The 18,773-nt window shown below is 44.5% G+C and overlaps 1 protein-coding gene across 2 annotated transcripts in view; it reads left to right on the top strand.

Annotated features, from left to right (window-relative positions):
- Window positions 1–18,773, top strand: part of PDIA5 (protein disulfide isomerase family A member 5) — a 121,191-nt gene that overhangs the window by 21,974 nt on the left and 80,444 nt on the right. For both annotated transcript variants that reach the window (XM_054044360.1, XM_054044359.1), the window contains exons 4-5: window positions 14,012–14,095; window positions 14,862–14,907. In XM_054044360.1, the coding sequence (XP_053900335.1) occupies window positions 14,012–14,095; window positions 14,862–14,907 (130 nt within the window). The remainder of the gene's footprint in view (window positions 1–14,011; window positions 14,096–14,861; window positions 14,908–18,773) is intronic.

The raw sequence follows: 18,773 nt of genomic DNA, 5'->3' as shown, positions 1-18,773 counted from the left end.
TCCCTCCTTGGTAGGGTGACTAGATAGCAAGTATGAAAAATTGGGACTGGGGTTGGAGGTAATAGGTGCCTATATAAGAAAAAGGCCCAAATATTGGGACTGTCCCTATAAAATCAGGACATCTGGTCACCCTACTCCTTGGCTCCTCATGGAAGAGATTGCAACACAGAAGACTCTGTGAGCTGGACGAGAGATTGGAGTGTACTCTCAGGCAGCGCATCCTCATCCTCTGTGCTCCATGGCTGGGAACCTAGAGCTTAGGCTGTTCTCCGCTGGAGCAGAGCAGCAGGCTCAGGGGATGTTAAATATGCAGCTGTGAACAGCGGGCCAGTGGGTGCAACTCACCCCTGTGCAGCGGGACAGCCTCAAACCTCTGCAGCACTTACATCGTATATTGAGGGTAACAGCTGTGGTAGAGCATGCAAACATTGCATGATTTGTATAACTCTTTGGTTTGGAAGGGACCTGCAGTTATAGCATTTCACTAGAAGATGTATTTTAGAAACTTGCTCTCTCGCTTGTAGTTTCATGGCAGTTCTCAATGCAACACTGGGGAAACTTTGTTTTTTTTTGTATATTTGAGGGGGAAGGAACAGGTGTGCAGTTTGGTTTGGTTTTAAGATCTGAAAGCCTCTGCTGTGGTTCTGTTCATGACGCTGACAATAGCACAGTAGCTGTGGTTTTAGTTTTCATATCTTGGTGTCAAGTATCGGAGGTAGCCGTGTTAGTCTGTATCTACAAAAACAACAAGGAATCTGGTGGCACCTTAAAGACACATCTTGGTGTGTGTCTCTGTCTCTCCATCTTGAAAGCTATGCTTTTCTGCCTGCTGTTGACAATGTCCACTTCCTGTTCTTATAAGGGAACAGATTGTTGGCTACCTTTCTAGAGGCTGATACGCTATAATACAAGTAGATGCACCATGGTCAGATTTAGGTCATCTATAAACTCAAAGGGATTTTTCTAAAATTGTATTTTCGAGTCCGGGCCCTTCGTCTTTTGTTAGAAATCAGTGACCCACAATAAAAGTTATTGGTTAACCAAAGTTAATTCATCATTATTTTGCTCCCTGCCACCTCTAAACAAATCATAACTAACAAGGCTCATGTTATGCCTTTCTTCTACGTCAGGGGTGGCCAACCTGAGCCTGAGAAGGAGCCAGAATTTACCAATGTATATTGCCAAAGAGCCACAGTAAAATGTCAGCAGCCCCCCATCAGCTCCCCACCCCACCCCACTCCTAGCACCTCCCACCCATCGGCAGCCCTGCCAGTCAGTGCCTCTCCCTCCCTCCCTCCCCGCACCTCCCGATCAGCTGTTTTGTGGCATGGGGGGAGAGGGGAGGAGCGAGGGCACAGCATGCTCAGGGGACGGGGTGGGAAGGGCTGGAGTGGGAGCAGGGCCTGTGGCAGAGCCAGGGGTTGAGCAGTGAGCACCCCCTGCACATTGGAAAGTTGGCGTCTGTAGCTCCAGCCCCAGAGTCGGTACCTCTACAAGGAGTCGCATATTAACTTCTGAAGAGCCGCATGTGGCTCCGGAGCCACAGGTTGGCCACCCCTTTTCTACGTTCTTGTTCTGTTGGGCCAGTCCAAATGAATGTTATGTCCTCCTTCCAGGAGACGATGACAGTGGTTGAGATTGTTAGCTGGCATAAATTGGGGTAGCTCCATTGACATCAGTGGAACTGTATCAGTTTCCAACCTCTGAGGCTCTAACTCAGCAAACGGATTGTGAAGAAGAAAATGTAGCGGGGAAATGTGGCGTATCTCTTAGGTCCCCTCTCCTGCCAAAAAATGTCAATGACAACTAAAACTTGACAGGCACTGAGGTCTAGTAAATAGGACACTGGGCTAGAAGTCAGGAGACCTGGGTTCTTTTCACAGATTTGCTGTTGACCTGCTGTGAGACATTGTGAGACATTGGGCAAGTCTCTTCACCTCTCTGTGACTTTGTTTCTCCTCTCACCCTTTCTCTTCCTTTCCTGATTTAGATTGTCACTATGGGTCAGGAACTGTTGCTTACTGGGTGTGTGGGTACAGCTCCTAGCATAGTGTGCTCCCATCTTGGTTGGAATCTCTAGGTGCTACTGTAACACACATAATCATAAGCTTCTATGTAAATTTTAGCATTACATCAGGGAGAAATATTCAGTATTTAGGGCCCAATCCTGGTCCCATTTGAAGTCAATAGGAGTATTGCTATTGAGTTCAATGGGATCAGAATCTGGCCCTTAATTTCCCCGTGTTGGGATGGGGGGAGGAAACTCAATGTTTTGATCTTTGTATTACAACAGGTTCTATTGACTTTAATTCTACTATCTTCCTCCCTCTGCTTTCCTTCCAAAAGGCTGTCACTTAAAACAAGCTTCCTTTATGAGTAGTGCCTTCTGTTGCTGACCACAAAGGCCTGTTTCCAGGAGTGCTGAACAACTGAGCCCTACCAGAGCTGCTCAACATACTCTCCCATTGCAAATTTTTTGTGATGCTTATTTGTGGTCTCGGCACCGAAACAACAAATGCACAGATGTAGGGATATTTACAGTGCAGGCTCAATTTGTTTTACAAATATTGACGAGAAATGGTTTGTTTGGCAGCAGTATTCTCCGCTCCCTGAAGCAGAGAATTTTGGCTTTAGTCTCTATGCCCTGCTGTAGTGAGCTCCCTTTGCTTTCAGATATGTGCGTTGGCAAGGCTGGCATTCATGCAGAGTTGTAGTTGCTGCCTTCGGCTCGGCTCCCGTGTGGCGACGACAGCGCTACCTCTTCTATTGGCTGTGTTCACCGCTTTCTCAAGGCACAGTGGTTTTTGCTCCTTTTTGCAGGAGAAAGCAAGAGTATATTGCTCCCCCAACAAAGCTGGGGGAGGGATAGCTCAGTGGTTTGAGCATTGGCCTGCTAGACCCAGGGCTGTGAGTTCAAACCTTGAGGGGCCACTTAGGGATCTGGGGCAAATTCAGTACTTGGTCCTGCTAGTGAAGGCAGGGGACTGGACTCAAGGTCCCTTCCAGTTCTAGGAAATAGGATATCTCCATTAATTTATTTATTTATTTAATCTGTTGTTGAGCACTAGCTGAGCTAGTACTGTGTGAAATACAGAGGAAGATGCAGGCCTTACCACCAGAAGTTTTCTGTCTAAATAGCCTACTTACATGTAAACCACCTTCCCCATTCATGGGTTTCCATGGGTCAAGCAAGAGGTTAGGCTTGAGCTCTCCAGTCCAGTGCTGACAGAAATAGAGCAGCCTCTGGAAGGCCAGGAAGACTTGGCCTTGCCTAGACTCTGGGGGAAGAGTTGGTCGCTTGCCCAGCTAGTTAGCATGGAGAAAAGCTGCCGCTTAGTTGGTAGCAGCTATTACAAGGATAGCTGAGCTCCTCCAGAATAGATGTGACTGGCTTCTCTGTGATGCTTTGGACACAGTTCTGCAACGTGCTGAGCGCCTTCCTCTCCCAGGCCATTGGGATTTATTCATGTGCATCAGTCCCTTGCTAGAGCAGGGCCCTATTGTATATAGGCTCGGGGGGCCTCTTAGCACTTTGCAGCATAAGGCCTTTTGTCAGCAGCTAGATTTGAAGCGATTCATATTGGCTTAAGCCCTGGCAGAAAGGAGCTGACCCCTACTAAGGGGGTGCTTGTACTGGTGGAATTTATCAAAATATCAAAGTGAGGACTCTTGGTTCCTATCTGAGGTACTGTAGGTGGCTCTGTACATAATGAAACACGAAGCAGTTCAGTTATGAATAAAAGACCCGCAAATGATGTGACAAAAATACTTACATTTTATTTCAGCCTTTCCATGTTTTAATTAGGAAGCCCTCACTGAGGCGTTTGATGTTGAATGAATTGCAGCGTGTGAGAAGTCGGAATGTTGAATTAATAATGTCTGGTGAGATGCAGTCTTACACATGACATCTGCTTTTTGCTGCTGTCTGTTTAAACAGTATGCTCCCGTTATGTATTTCAAGATCTAGTGCATCAGTTCTGGGTTAGAAACTAAAAGCTAACTGTATGAGGGTTCAGTAAACCTTCATATAGTATCTGGACGGGGACAGCTGTTGGCAAGATAAGGTTTCTTAGGAACTGCTCCGGTTTGGGCTATAAGTGCTTAGAGTGAGGCACCCTAAATACAAACTAGGGGTACGTCTATACTACCTGCCGGATCGGTGGGTAGTGATGGATCTATCTGGGATCGATTTATAAATCAATCCCCGATTGCTCTGCCGTTGACTCCGGAACTCCACCACGGCGAGAGGCGGAAGCAGAGTCGATGGGGGAGTGGCGGCCGTTGATCCCGCACCGCGAGGACGCGAAGTAAGTGATTCTAAGTTGATCTAAGATGCGTCGACTTCAGCTACACTATTCTCATAGCTGAAGTTGCGTATCTTAGATCGATTCCCCTCCCCCCAAGTGTAGACCAGGCCTAAGGCTCAGGTAGTGTAGTCTAATAACTAGAGCAAGGAACTGGGAGTCAGGATTTCTGAGTTCTATTCCCAGCTCTGCCACTGACTATGTTTATAATTTTGGGCAATTAACTTAAGTCTCTGTGCCTCGGTTTACCAGACAAATGGATAGGTTAACACCTATCTCCCATGGATGTTGTAAGGCTTAAATAGTTAATTTTTATCAAGTGTTAGAGATTTTTTGAATGACAAAAGTACAAAGTTAAAATAAGTGTTACTTCTTACTGTACATTTAATGCGTCCAGATGCTAATGTGGTGGGCATACATATCATCAAAAAAGGCTTGATATTTTGGTAAGAGTCTAGTTCAGCTTTCACAAATGCAGGCATGGATCTGGCTGTAAGTTTGCAGGGGAACTGAAATGGGGAATAGAAAGCTTAACTTGTTTGAAAAGAGAGAATTATTTTCAACCCTTATTGTGACCGTAAAATAGGATATGTGGTAATATAGGGTGATTTAAGAGCTGTGTGTGGTGCAGCGTGAGGCTCCCCACCGTGTGCATCTGATTGGCTTACTCTACTTAGTGTCACTGCAGATCTTCCATGTGCACAGCTCCCATGGGGCACCCTGGAGTTCCATGTACTGAGAGGATGCAGGATTGGGGCCTCGAATTGGTGATATGTGTAATGGGTAAATCAAAAGAGCTGTGTCAAGTGTAATAGGACAGTTCTTTGGGCCCTTTGTAGCAAATGTTAGCATGGTCTAACAGTGACAAGTATAAACTGTGAAATGATGGAAACTTATTTCTGTGTTGGGGTGTGGTGGTAGAATGCCAGTGTTATATTGCTTGGATTGAAGTTCAGTCACTCATTACTCAGGTAGTTTTGGCCTAAACAAGGAAAACCTAACCCCGGCTTGGAAAGCGCTGAGATCTGGTTTTGAAGGTTACCAATCATTCTCAGATTAGTTTGCAATGGATGGAGCAGAACTAGAGTGCATCTGAGTGGAGGCGGAAGGGATGGGTGGAATGTGGCAGATGGGCGGTTGAGAACATCAGTTGGAATTGAGTGGGGGGATTAAGGATGGGAACTAGGTTATTTGGGAGATGCGGTCAGGAGGACATGGCAAAGGGTCTCTAGAGAACCTTTACGCTCTAAAATGATATTCACAACACTGATGCCTCTTTCTGCCCCAAATTCCTACCCACAAGAAAAGAGGAAACTAATAAAATCTTTAAAAAAGGAAAAACAAAAAAGAGCCAAGTTCCTTACCCCAACCAGTGCTGTGACTTTGAAAACAGATAGGTGCCAAGGACTCTGTAAAGTCCACCATGAACTTTGCTATCCCTGTTGTACATGAAAGGTGCTCTGATGCTACCATGTTGGGTGGCAGTACGAAACTCTAAGGGTACATCTACACTACAGGGGGGAGTCGATTTAAGATACGCAAATTCAGCTACGTGAATAGCGTAGCTGAATTCGACGTATCTCAGCCGACTTACCCCGTTGTGAGGACGGCGGCAAAATCGACTTCTGCGGCTTTCCGTCGGCGGCGCTTACTACCACCTCCGCTAGTGGAGTAAGAGCGCCGATTCGGGGATCGATTGTCGCGTCCCGATGGGATGCGATAAATCGATCCCCGAGAGGTCGATTTCTACCCGCCGATTCAGGCGGGTAGTGTAGACCTAGCCTTAGATAAATGGAGAGATAGAAGTGGGAATTGTGTCAGAATGTTTGCAGGTCACCTTTTAGTACACAAATACAGTGGCTAAATGCTGGCATTCTGCGGAACACACTCTGAAGGACGTTTACGAGTAGCCTGGGGTATTTTGGATGTGTGGTTCTCCTGCCCTATTTGTATAACTGGGTATTTGAATTTGGTATCCCCATCTGATCTAGCTTCTTCTGGACTCCCAGGAATTTGTCTGCTGCTCTGTGATAACATTTTTGGTGTAGTATCATTTTCCCAATTATGGAAATTGGTTTTAAAAACCAAACCAAAGCAAGTGCATATTGCTTTGGCTTTGAGTAATTAATCCTTCATCAAACACACACGGTGCTTTTTAACGTAGGTCCCAAACAGAAACAAAGCTGTTTGTGTGGGTCCCATCTGCTGTCACAGAGCATGTGCTCAGATTTAGCACATCCAGACTGTTTGTTCGTTAGGGAAATGCAATCTGGCCTAAAATGCCTTGCTCTTGAGTTGGTCTTAATCCCACCTTCCTGTTTCCATGTCATATACCTCAGTGCCGTCTACCTCCTCCAGAAATGGGTGTAGGTGGCTGATGAATGCCTTTGTAAGATATTGCTCTCCTTCCCTTCCGATATCTTATCGTATTTGTTAGCTGTTGGGTGAAATAGTTCTCTCTGAGTTTCTCATTTCCTAATGTTTTGAATACAGAATGTTTTTATAGGATCTGTAGTAAATCAATTGGTTTAATTACTTGGGATGGAGGAGAGGGACTTTTAAGAGTCTAAAATCCATCTCAATTTTTGTGACTGAAGGTAGAAATAAGAGCTGGTCAAAAATGGGATGCAAATTTATTTTATCTATTTATTGCAATTTTTTTCACACATTTATTTATTTATTTTGGGGATGGGGATTGAAATTTTGATGAGAAATTTTGATGAAGTTGTGAATTTCAGAACTTTTTTCCTAGAGCTGGTGAAGAGAGAGAAGAGGAAAGAAAGGAATGCAGTGCTGTTGCATTTATACAGTGCCTGCTTAAGTGTAGCCATGTCTGGGGTGAAAGATAGTAACTGTGCGGTAGAAGATAGCAAGTAAACATTACAGGACAGGTAGGAGAGGAAGTGAAGAATACAAATATCTGTTTGAAGCTCTTAAGGGGATTTAGGGCAGGTCTACACTAAAAAACACACAGTTTTGCCAGCATAATTGTGTGTACATTGGAGGGTTTTGCCAGAATAGCTCTGTCAGCCAGGGAGCTCACCTCATCACACCACTGACCAGCAGAGCTATGTTTCTGATGTAGACCTGGCCTGATGTGATGTAATCAACTACATTAGAATTTAGCCAGGGTGAGACATGTCTGATTATTATGGTAAGTGCCATAGGATTCTACTAGCTCCAAGGAGTCAGGGCTTCAGTTTTAAATACCAACTGGGAGATGGTCTCTCTGACATCACACTGCCTCCTAAATCATGCTGCAGCTTTAGGTCAGCGACTCAGGGAGAAGAGTGGCACCTCCTTGGGTTAAAGCATGTAGGGGTGCTGCTAACCAAGTTAAAAAACTAAGTTGGCTTGTCTTCCCCGATATTTTAAACTGAGTTAGCTAACACAATTTAAGAACACCGGTTTTATTTACAGTGTAGACATACCCTGTATCGCCTCTGCTCCCTACAGCACCCAGTGTAAACATTTCTCACGCGTGGGGAATAGCTCCACTGTAAGAATATAAGCAATTTTATAATTATACTATTCCTTTAGATTGGGGAAAGGAGCAGACTTGTCATCAGTGGATTTCAGCCTGGTGAGTAGGCCTAGCCTTTGGGCTACTAGATGTAAAACTCTTCAAGCCCTGGTATATTATATAAGTTCAGAAGAATTATGGTCACCTCTAACTAAAGACTATCGGAATGCATGCGCGTAAGAGGTAGCGTTCAGATCGTGCATTCAACATTCCTGTTTATTTTCTGATTTTCTGAATTGCTGATTAGCTGCGGAATGTTAACATTAATGTTATTAGCTAAGATTGAATTAACGCTACCTCCGTTTTCTTGCATTTAGTGCTTAATAATCCACTTTAACCATTCTCTAGGTAACTCTCCCAGTTCATCGAATATATATGCAAAGACGCAACCAAAGGATAATACGTTATATAACAGCTTCTGTATATATGTGGATGATATTTCCTAGAAGTATTTTCATATATATTTAATTCTAATGTGAATTCAAACATATACTTATCGCCTTCTATTGATTACAGCATTGTTACCATAATTTGGAATCTCCTAGGCCAAGATCCAACAGTTTAGGTGGAGTCTAGTAGAATCTACAATGCGAGGGGCTTTTTTTTTAGAAGAAAGTGACGCTTGCTTTCTGCCCAGGCTTTGGTTGGTTTTTAAAATCTCTCTATTTTATTTTGATGCTGGTTTGTGTGTTGCTGTCTTACCTTATTAATTTGGAACTCCAAGGAAAATACCATTAATTGTAACGTTGTGGCTTTCTGCAGAGCTGGAAGATCATGGTGTATAATGGTTCTTTTCCTGCTCTTGATTGTTGGTGTCTGAAGGCACCTGCATTAGCTTTATCTTGGGGTGCTTTTTTTGATTAAAGATACTTTTGCTGTTAGTGATATGATCTCCCGAGCTTCAGTTTTGGAAAATGTCCCCCTCCCCATTTTGTTTGTATAGGTTCTTTGGCTTTCTAATTGACTAGAGGGTAGACAGAATCATTTTTACTGGAAGACTGGTGGTGCTGGTTTTCTACAGCATATAAATTGCTGCTGCCTCTTTCATTCGCATCACGTTTCAGGGGAATGCTCAGAATAGAGAACTATGATGCATTGTGGGTCTCTGATGGAGGAGTTTTGCTGTCTTTTGGGCGAGCCCCAAAATCCACATGAGTCCCTGGATTCTTGTTGATCTGCTAATCCCATTTTCTATTTACTTTCTATGAAGCAGTTTTTGGTTCAAACCTCCCTGTCCCCAAAATCAATCAAATCAAACCCTTTAACCATTGCGCAGCCCCTTACTTGATTTCTGTCTGTTACAAGCAAACCTGTTGTTCTCACTTCTCTAGTAAATTAGTTTCCATGAGAAATGCAGCATCACACTATGGCAAACGTTATTTATGATAAAGGAACGAGTCCTTTATTTTAAGCTTCCTGTGGTTAAAATGTTATCTCTGTCCTGCTGTCTGGGTCTGTGCCTGTTCTGTTCGACATAGATTCTTATACGGCTCTCGTTGTCACAGTATCGGCGTGCCTGTCCGAGTTGAGAGCGATGCAAGTGCTTTCTGTCTGAGTGGATATAAGCCATTATCATCCAGTGGCTGCTTAGCACAGCTGTTTGGAGAAGAAGAGCTCTTGCAGCCAGGTTGACAGCTTCTGAGAAGTGATTTCCCCCCCCTCCCCCCAACCTCCCATTTCAGATCTGTCTCGGGAGAGTGATACAGAAGGGCCTGGGATCATTACAGAATATGAGGCTCCATATAAATGTGACATCCTGTAAGCAGCACTAGTTGTGGCAGCTGCTACCTCAGACTAGGAAGTATTAATAATGATACACACACAAACACCTCCCTACAGTTGGGGTGAGATTGGAGGGAGAGATGCATCTGAAGAAGTGAGGTTCTTACCCACGAAAGCTTATGCTCCCAATACTTCTGTTTGTCTTAAAGGTGCCACAGGACCCTCTGTTGCTTTTTACAGACTTGCAATAGCAACTCTTAGATGCACCCTCTGAAATGAAAAGCCATTGCCAGTCAGCGTCTTATTTGTGACTATGATGTCTGGGAACTTTAAATGCAACTGACTAGCAATGTGTTTTAGGCAGCATGTGATTTCTGACTATATGCCTTACAATCACCTTCCCTACACTGGAGCAAGAACCACATGATGCATTTATAATACAGTTGCTTGAGTACCGTGCCAATCCAAGGAAAGACATACCAACCCTCTCCCTCCTGCAAACTATAGATCACTTAATGGCTTCTGTAGAGCCAGATTGGTGGGAGGTGGTGAGATGGGACCACTTTGGTTCAGCTTCCCTTTCTCTATTGATATTTTCAGCAAGTTTCCTGGTGTGCCCACTCCTTTGGGAGGGGGATATTCTGGCCTCTAGTTTAGGCTAAACGCAGGGGATAAAACTGGATCATTTGTAAATAAAGCTGTGGCCTCTTCCTTGTCAGTGGTGGTGTGGCACTGAGCTTCTGGGGTTAACATTCATGCAGAAGTGGGTGGCATGAGGAACTAGAGCAGTATTAATGTGGGCAGAGTTCCTGACCTCATTACTTAAACTAGCATTTCTGAGGTGTCTCCAGTAACCACTTCTCCTGAGCCTGGATCCTTATCTCTAATGTCTTATAAGTGCGACAGTCAGTTTGGGAGTTGTGTGTGTGTGTGATTTTTTTTTTTTTTTTTTAACATGCCCTGTAACGAACTTCCTTTCCTCTTCAAACAGTATAATTAAATCGCAAGAGCTGGAGACCTAATTATCCTTTCCCATGTGAGAGGTGAAGCGCTTGTCATTAGAGAAAGGCTGTTGGCTGAAATCCAAAGGAGGTAAATCTCCTCAGAGCAGAGGCTGAAGCTCTGTTGGTATTTACTGTTAAGAATAATGGCAGTTTCCAAATGTATCGGAGAAGGTTGCTATCAACAGACACCTTACGGATTATTTTATTTTTTGGCTTGCGTGGAGATAAGCAGAAGGAGCAAAGATAAAAATAACTAGATTCAGCATTCCTTTCTCAGTTACTTGTTTTTTTTTTTGCCCCTCCAAAGAAACATTAATGAAGCCTCTGCATGGTGCATTTGACATGCTGAAATCTTGACCTTGGAACCTGTGAAGCTATGACATCTGCAATGATGCATGAAAAAATTACTGATGGAGATCTAAGCCTCATCTGTGCTGGGGATTTGCTGTGATCCAGCCATGGGCGTAGCTTGTTCAATGTAAACCCTAGTGTAGATAGATGAAACTTTCATGGCTTGGTGTACCTGTGCTGGAAACCAGGGTAAGATGCACCAGTGCAAATCATAGCTTTCCTTGTCTATCTAGTGGGTTTGCACCTGTGCATCTATACAGGTGGCTGCAATTGGGGCAAATCCCCAGTGTAAGCAATGCTTTAGAGGCTGGTTTTTGACCCGGTACCACCTGTTGTTTGTATTCCCATTGTTTAATAGATGCCCAAGTTAGTGGGGAGTTAGTAGGAATTGCATTCGGTTATGTTCATTACAAGTATTCATAGGGCATCCATTTTAATACCTAGCCATCTCTTCCATCGGAGAACAATACTGTGTAGCACTTCTCTGTAAATCTAAAGAACTTTTCAAAGGTAAGTCTCACTATCCCTATTTTACAAATAGGAAGAATGAGGCTTTGGGAGCTAAGTGACTTCCCCACAGTGAATCAGTGGCAGAGGTGGGAATGGAATCCGTCTCTTGACTCCCATTCCAGTGTTCTGTTCAAGATAAACATTCCCAGCAACAGAAAGCAAATATACAGCAACACTCTCTGCAGATCCAAAGGTCTGTCTAGACTAGAGCTTGTGGCCCTACTGTAACTTGTTATATAGAGTTGCCAGCACCTTTGTACACGCTAAACTAGACACTCCACAAAATTTGTTCTAAGATGAAGTGAGATGTAGGGTAAACCACAGTTGTATATGTCCTGGAACTAACGTTTGCGGGGTGCCGGGAGTAGCATTTACAAAGGCGTTAACTAGCTCGTGTTAATTGGCAACCAGTTACTCCAGTAGCACAAGTTCTACTCCAGATGGACCCTCTATGTTTCGGCTACAGTGTCCTGGCGAGAGTGAGTTTTGGATGCTAGGGCTCTGAGAATTCACTGTCATTGGCTCCCCTGAGCCAGGCCCATGGGGCAGTTCACTGAAGCATCTTGGATGAGTGGAGGTGGCGTGATAGGCCAGAGAGGGTGAGGAGGTCTCTGGTAGCTTGGCTTATGGCCATTTAAGGCCTTGTGGATGGTAAACAATACGTTGAATTTCATTCAGTTGATGTGCAGAGAGTGGAGCACAGATGTCCCATGCTGTCACTATCTCATCTTGCTCATGAGATGGGCAGCCCCGTTTGTTCCTGGCTGCAGCCTTAGAGTCCTGTCCCATTGCAGTGCTATGGAGAATGAATCTCAGTAGTCCAGACTGGAGGTAACAGAGATGTTGCTGACCATAGTGAGATCTGTATTGGAGAAGCAAGCATGCAGTCTCTTGGTATCTGAAGGTGAAGAATAAGGAAATCTATTACTGGCTGTGATCTGTGACTCCAGGAACAGATGTGAGTTTAGAAAGCCCCCAAGGCTGCAAGCTATTTTGATACCGAGAAATTGAGGGAATAGTCACAGGCATTGCTATTTCCTCAGAATGCTAATTTGGATTCACAGAATAACAGTCTAGTTTTTGTAGGTGTCAGTACTATTTTCTTTAACGTAATGCCATCTGTAAAGTGTGTTCAGAAAACCTCTGCACACCGGGTTTGCTCTTATCTGCAACACAGTGTTAATTTATTGTTCGTTTCTCACGTTTGCAAAGAGACAGACAGTTCTTCTGACTGTCTCAGTCACAAACACCAGCGGTAGCACTGCGTTTATTGAGGCTCCTGGCAGCCATTGTGTGTGTGTGTGTGTGTGTGTGTGTGTGTGTGTGTACACACTGGAACAAAACACCCACACCTGGTCCTTGTCAGCTGACTTGGGCTTGCAGGACTTGGGCTGCAGGGCTATGAATTTGCAGCAGAGATGAGCCCGAGCCCAGGCTCTGGGACCCTCCCACTTGCAGGGTCCCAGAGCCTGAGCTTCAGTCCGAGCCCAGACGGCTACACTGCGGTTTTATAGCCCTGCACCTGGAGCCCCGTGAGCCCGAGTCAGCTGACATGGGCTAGCAGCGGGTGTTTTATTGCAGTATAGACCTACCCAATGTGTCTAGGCTTTCATAAGTGGCTCTAATTAGTGTAAATTTCAGCAACATTGATGGGTGCTCAACGTTTTCATTTTCTAAATTGATTTATCAGTGCAAAAAGTACCAGCTGCCGACTGCTGAGGAACAGGTTTCAAAGCCTTTTAATCTCGCTCTTTGTCTATGCAAAGAATAGCATTGCCGATGCGAATCCTCCTTTTCCCATGCCACTCCGACCATTTTTGGCCTCTCTGCAAAATTCCTTCACTGGCGGCTTCTTGCCTTTCACATTCACGTCAACCTTTAAGGGTCCATGCAACTCCACTCTGATCTTCGTGCAGAATTCAGGACAACACTTAAGTAGGTGCTTCAACGGGACTTGAGCACATGCTGAATTGCTGTCCTGAACAGGGATGCTTTCCTGAATTAGCGTCTACATCTGTCTTATTTCTTCCCAGGCCCCCTCTTGCCCCTTTGACTCCGCCTCTAGCCTTTTCCCACTCTTGTCTTCACTCCTTGCATGCTGCCTGCCCCTTTTGCCTGGAATTCCCTTCTACCCCGATACAAAAAGTTGTTTTTAATTCAAATCCCTTCCTGAAACACTGTTTGCTCACCAATCCCGTCAATAAAGCTGTGGACACATTCTTTGTGGAACTTAGAATCTCTCTCTTAGTCACCTGCACTGAAGCCCTGCCTGCACACTAAAACATGTAGCAGCTAAACTCAGCTCTAAGAGAGAGGAATCTGGACAGGAACCGCAATTATTGGTCCCCGTTTTATCACCATTCAGCCCCATGTACAAACTGTCAGAATCAGAACTGGCTGCAGCAAGGCTCCAGTATGCTTGGCAACTTTGATAGAAACCACTGTTGCTGGAGACTTAAGTGAATGAGGTTCCTAAACTACGAGTAATCACAACAAAGTTGATGAGAAACCAGAGCTATGCATTTTATTTTAAATGTTGGACACACTTTGATTTCGTTTTTTAACCGTACATTTTCCTGTCTCTCTGTATTTTGCAGTGATGCAGAAAGCCGAAAAGTGTGCAAGAAGATGAAAGCAGATCCTAATTCAAAGGAGAAAGGGGTGGAATTATTGCATTATAAGTAAGTATAGGACTGGGATGAGATTTGCTGTTACTAATTGTTCAAGCTACTGTATAATGACTTTCATTATTAGTTCTGTATTATATTATACTGCACTTTAGTACAGGGGTTTATTAGCTTGCCACTGTGCACTTGGACATTTAAAGCAGTCCAGGCCCCTATTTAACTACGCATCTCAGCATGTGCTTACGTCCCATTAAAGGTGAATTTACTAAGGTATTGAATTTGATGGGATGTAATCACATGCTTTGCTGAATCAGGCCCTATATGAATAGAGGTATGAATCTGAGGGAGCCTGTGTGGCCTAGTGGATAGAGCACTGGACTGGAACCTGGAAGACCTAGGTTCTATTCCTGGTTCTGCCAGTGGCCTGCTGGGTGGCCTTGGGCAAGTCACTTCCTGCCTCAGTTGCACCCTCTGAAATAATACATACATCCTTTGCTCAGCACTTTGAGATCTATTGATGAAAAGTGCTGTGTATTATTACTCAGAAGAAGAGTTGCAATATTGCAGCTGCATCTCCTAAGATCATACCTCTAGTAAATGTTCTCATTAAGGCTTCCATGAAGAAATTATTCACTAGAGAGCTGTTTGCTTCAAGCTCCCCCCCTTCTTTGTTTTAATTGCTTTGCTGTACATTTCACACAGTTCTGTGATTTGAGTAGGATAATTTTATTCTGGCTAACGAGATGCCAGGATAAACAGCTGTACGATTTCTAGCAACATTCCTGAAAGTTAACACTGTTCCCCACTCTTCATTCAACAGGGATGGTGCATTTCATACTGAATATAACCGAGCTGTCACACTGAAGGTAAATTTAAATATTTGATTTTTTTTTTTTTTTTTGGCACTGGAAAGTGGAGGGATGGGGAGACGTACGTGGATTAAAAACAGATGTTGGCTTTTGCAGTTTTGTGTAGGAGGCGGCAGGGAGAGGGTAAATTTCACAAACAGCTGAAACCCTTTAGGTCATTCTGTTCCTATGCGTCTGTCAGCTACATATCCACAAAAGTTGGATATGATTACCAAGATAGAACCAACGTAAACTGTGAGTTTACTTGCAGGCTGGTAACAAATATGTTGTTTTGCTGTGAGATGCTGTCGATGGCAGTGTGTAACTAATAGTGTTAGCTGGACAGCATTTTGGGGAGATACTTTCTCTGTTGTTCTAGCCGCCGAGATATGAGCTTTAAAGGGAGATGAAATGGCCTTTTCTCTGATCTGATTATGGCAGCCTAGATTCACATGGATCTGCCCTGAGCACAGAGGGAACAAAATGACCTTCTTTCTCCTGGAGATTTCACACAGACCAACCGGAAGCAAAATTCTAAGGGAACAATGAAAGAAGGAAAAAGACGGTCAAAAATTCAAATACATGTGTGAATTTTGGTGCAGTAGATTAAAAGCACTGTAGGTCGGGCAGACATTGCAAAGCTTTCCCCTATGAAGCCCTGGCAGGGAACCTGCATCCTAACCGGCAACATGTCTTCCTATCCTGGTGCTGGGCCCTCCGCAGCCCTGCCACTGCACCAGATACAGACCTGCAGTAACACTACCTGTGCAGCACCTGCAGCACCTCCTGCTCTCCCAGCAGGTTTAGCCTTGTGACCGGGGATTAGCCTGAGCATTTTGTGGACTAATGCCCAGGCTAACACCACGGCATTCACTTTTCCCTTTTGCCTCAGGCCAGGATTTGAACTGGAGATGAACAAACCTGCAGAGCTTGAGGCATGTGGGTTACATGAACTTGCCCTGTGGGATCCGTGCTCATTGGCTGCATGTTTCAGCCCACTCCTGCATGTTCCCTTTAAAGCCAGGATTTCCAAGCGGACTTATGCTTTCTATCTTTGAGATGGGCAGAGGGCTGAATCCATGGTCCTCGGGGAGCACTCAGTGTCTACTATCCTGTCTTCAGTCCTTGTTGGGTAGGGCACTTGTCTTTCCACCCTGTTCAATAAAGGTCTTGATGGCTGCCAGGAATCACCCCATATCCCCTACAGATGTTGCCACAACAAGGGAGAAATGCTCCTGCAGAGCTGGCCGATGGGCTATGGTAAACCGCAAGGCATGTGCATGCCCCCGAAGAGATTAGTGTGCTGTTAACTAGAGAGCGGAGCAGGTACATTCTTAAACATTATGGGCTGTTACTTATTCTCTCCGCTTCTGCTGGGAGCTTTCCCCATTCCCACTGCCCTGTTTGGCACATCTTTCTTGGGCCTCCCCTGACTCTTATTGACTGGATTACATGGCCCTACCATCCACCCTGTCCACTGCCTAATGAAGATGGGCAAGCAACTCATTGATGACCCAAGGAAGGGGGTAGCTGGCTCTAGTGCAGATGAAAAGGGGTTATCCAGGTACTATCTTGCCCCCATGTTCAAAGACCATACTCCTTATTATCAGTTTAATGTCTTTAAAGTTAGCTTGCAAATGCATCAGTTCAGCATCGGTCCATCATTCAACATGACTTTCATTAACTTTCTCACTAGCTTTGCTTCTCAGAGCTATGTATATATTGGCAAGGGCTTTCTCCCTTATAGCCCATCTTCTCCTCTTCCTATTTCATCTTGTATAGGCTGTGATAAATCTCCCTCAATTGCCTTTTGGCCATGCATCTCCAAGTACTTTACAAACACTAACTAACTAAGTGGTGCAATACCCCAGCTAGGTAGGTTCTTGTACCCATTTTGCAGATGGGCACACTGAAGCTCAAAGAGGTTAAGGGATTTATTCCACACCGCACAGCAACTCAGTGGCAATAAACCAGGATTTTTTTTATTCCAAGTCATGTGCTTTAATTGATGGATCGACCATACTGTCTAACTTGTAGTTTTCTGCAGTGTAAGGCCAGGATGCCATAAATGCAGGATTGGAATTTAAGCCTCCACTGCAGGAACTACTTGAAAAGGAATTTTCTCCTGTTCTGTAAAGGATAAAACTTGTTAAAACACAAATCTCTTCAATAATAGCAAAGAGAATACACAGAAGCGCTAGTCTGGTAAATTAGTCCTGGTATTATCTCTGAATCAAGTTTGCTCTTGCAAGTCCGTGTTTAAAACTGAAATATTTATGTGTCAAATCTAAAGGATAATAAGCCTCTTATTAGCATCCTGATGCATTATGGTTTACTTTCCATAAGATGGCCAGTTAACAACCAGCTTATATCGGGCTCACCACTGTGCTGGGGAACCTGGTTCCATCATGTTGAAACATGGTTTGATCTTGCAAGATAGAGTGGACAACACCAGGTTCCTGAACTGTGCTACATCTGTGTTAAGTTCAAAGCTTTGGTGTGGTTTGAGAAAATAGTTAAAGCACAACTTGGTCCTGTCTGTGCGATGAGATCAAAGTGTGTTTTTAATGACAGTGTTTGCTACGGACTCCCTGACACAGTGGGTGGACCTTGTCCAGATCTCCAACCCTAACCTGGGAATGCAGGAACCCTTGTAGTTGCTTTTTATGTTCTTGGGATTAAAAGGGTTATTTTAAAATGCTCAGGAAATGCGGAAGCTCCACTGAGCAGAGGAATGAGTGGAAGGCAATATGCTGCCTACCCCTGCCAGAAAACATGACACAGCATCTTTTTTTTTTGGCTGCAAGAGAGAGGCTGGATGAATTAAATCCCTTTAATCCTTCATCCTCTAACAGCATCTGTTTCTACATAGCTGAACTTGGCACATGGGAATTCCTGAAATCACGCTTGATAGCAGTTAAAAGATTGACCCCCTACCTCTTCCCCTGATGTATAATTGAGATCTAGACAAGCTCTGCCAACTCTGAGAGAGCAGAATCTGATGTATCGTTCTTAACTGCAGAAGATCTCTCTCCCTTCCTCTCTCTCTTTCACCTGCTTTACCTTCCCATGCATGCTATAGAGCCCTCTTCCAGCATTGGTCAGAGAGGTTATTGCCCGTAGCTTCCGAGTGCCATCTATGCTACAGTTACAATTACGTTATAAAATGGTTTGGCCTGTCTAGATGGGACCCATCTCTGTTACCACCGTGGTAATGTGTGTTGCTTCTCCCAAAAGTGCCGGAGTATGTAAAGTCTCCTTACTCAGCAGATCTGCTCCTTGGATGTATTAAGAGACCTGTCTGCTGACTTGAGTAACTAACATACACAGATACTGCTTTTCCCTCCCCTGAGCCCTTCAGAGCCAACTGGGATGCAGCCGGAATCTTTCTTCTTGCCCATCATGAACAGATCGTTGTGCTGAGTTCCAGTCGGTTATACTGTTGCATCCCCACTGAAGGCAAAAGGGTTGTAAGAATGTCACTGGGGCCTTGTCTAGACCAGAATAAAAGGTGGGGTGTTAGCATATGTCAGCTAACGTGTCTGAAAAGTCTCAAGTAGACAAATCTTCAACACCAGCTAAGCTGGTTGAGCTCAAGCCTAGACTTTAATTTGACCAGCTGAGCATGTGCTAACTATATGTGGCTGTGAGTACACTAGACTTCTCAAGTGAGAGCTGTCTGAATAGAATGAGAATCTGTCTTGAAGGAAGGGAGGAATCTTAGCCCACCGGGCCAGGGAGCAGCTGAGGAGATGCTTTCTAGAATCTAGTCCTGCTGAAGTAGTCCGCTGTGATCTGGAGTGTATCTTCTAACCTATCGTGCCCATCTCTTGACCTGTTTCTGCCATGGCTCCATCAGCCATACGGAGAGAACAAGCCCTGAT

The sequence above is a fragment of the Malaclemys terrapin genome, chromosome 11 (genome assembly GCF_027887155.1).
Source record: "Malaclemys terrapin pileata isolate rMalTer1 chromosome 11, rMalTer1.hap1, whole genome shotgun sequence".
NCBI classification, from domain to species: domain Eukaryota; kingdom Metazoa; phylum Chordata; order Testudines; family Emydidae; genus Malaclemys; species Malaclemys terrapin.
The sequence above is the reverse complement of the archived record's forward strand: the minus strand, read 5'-3'. Positions and strand labels throughout refer to the sequence as shown.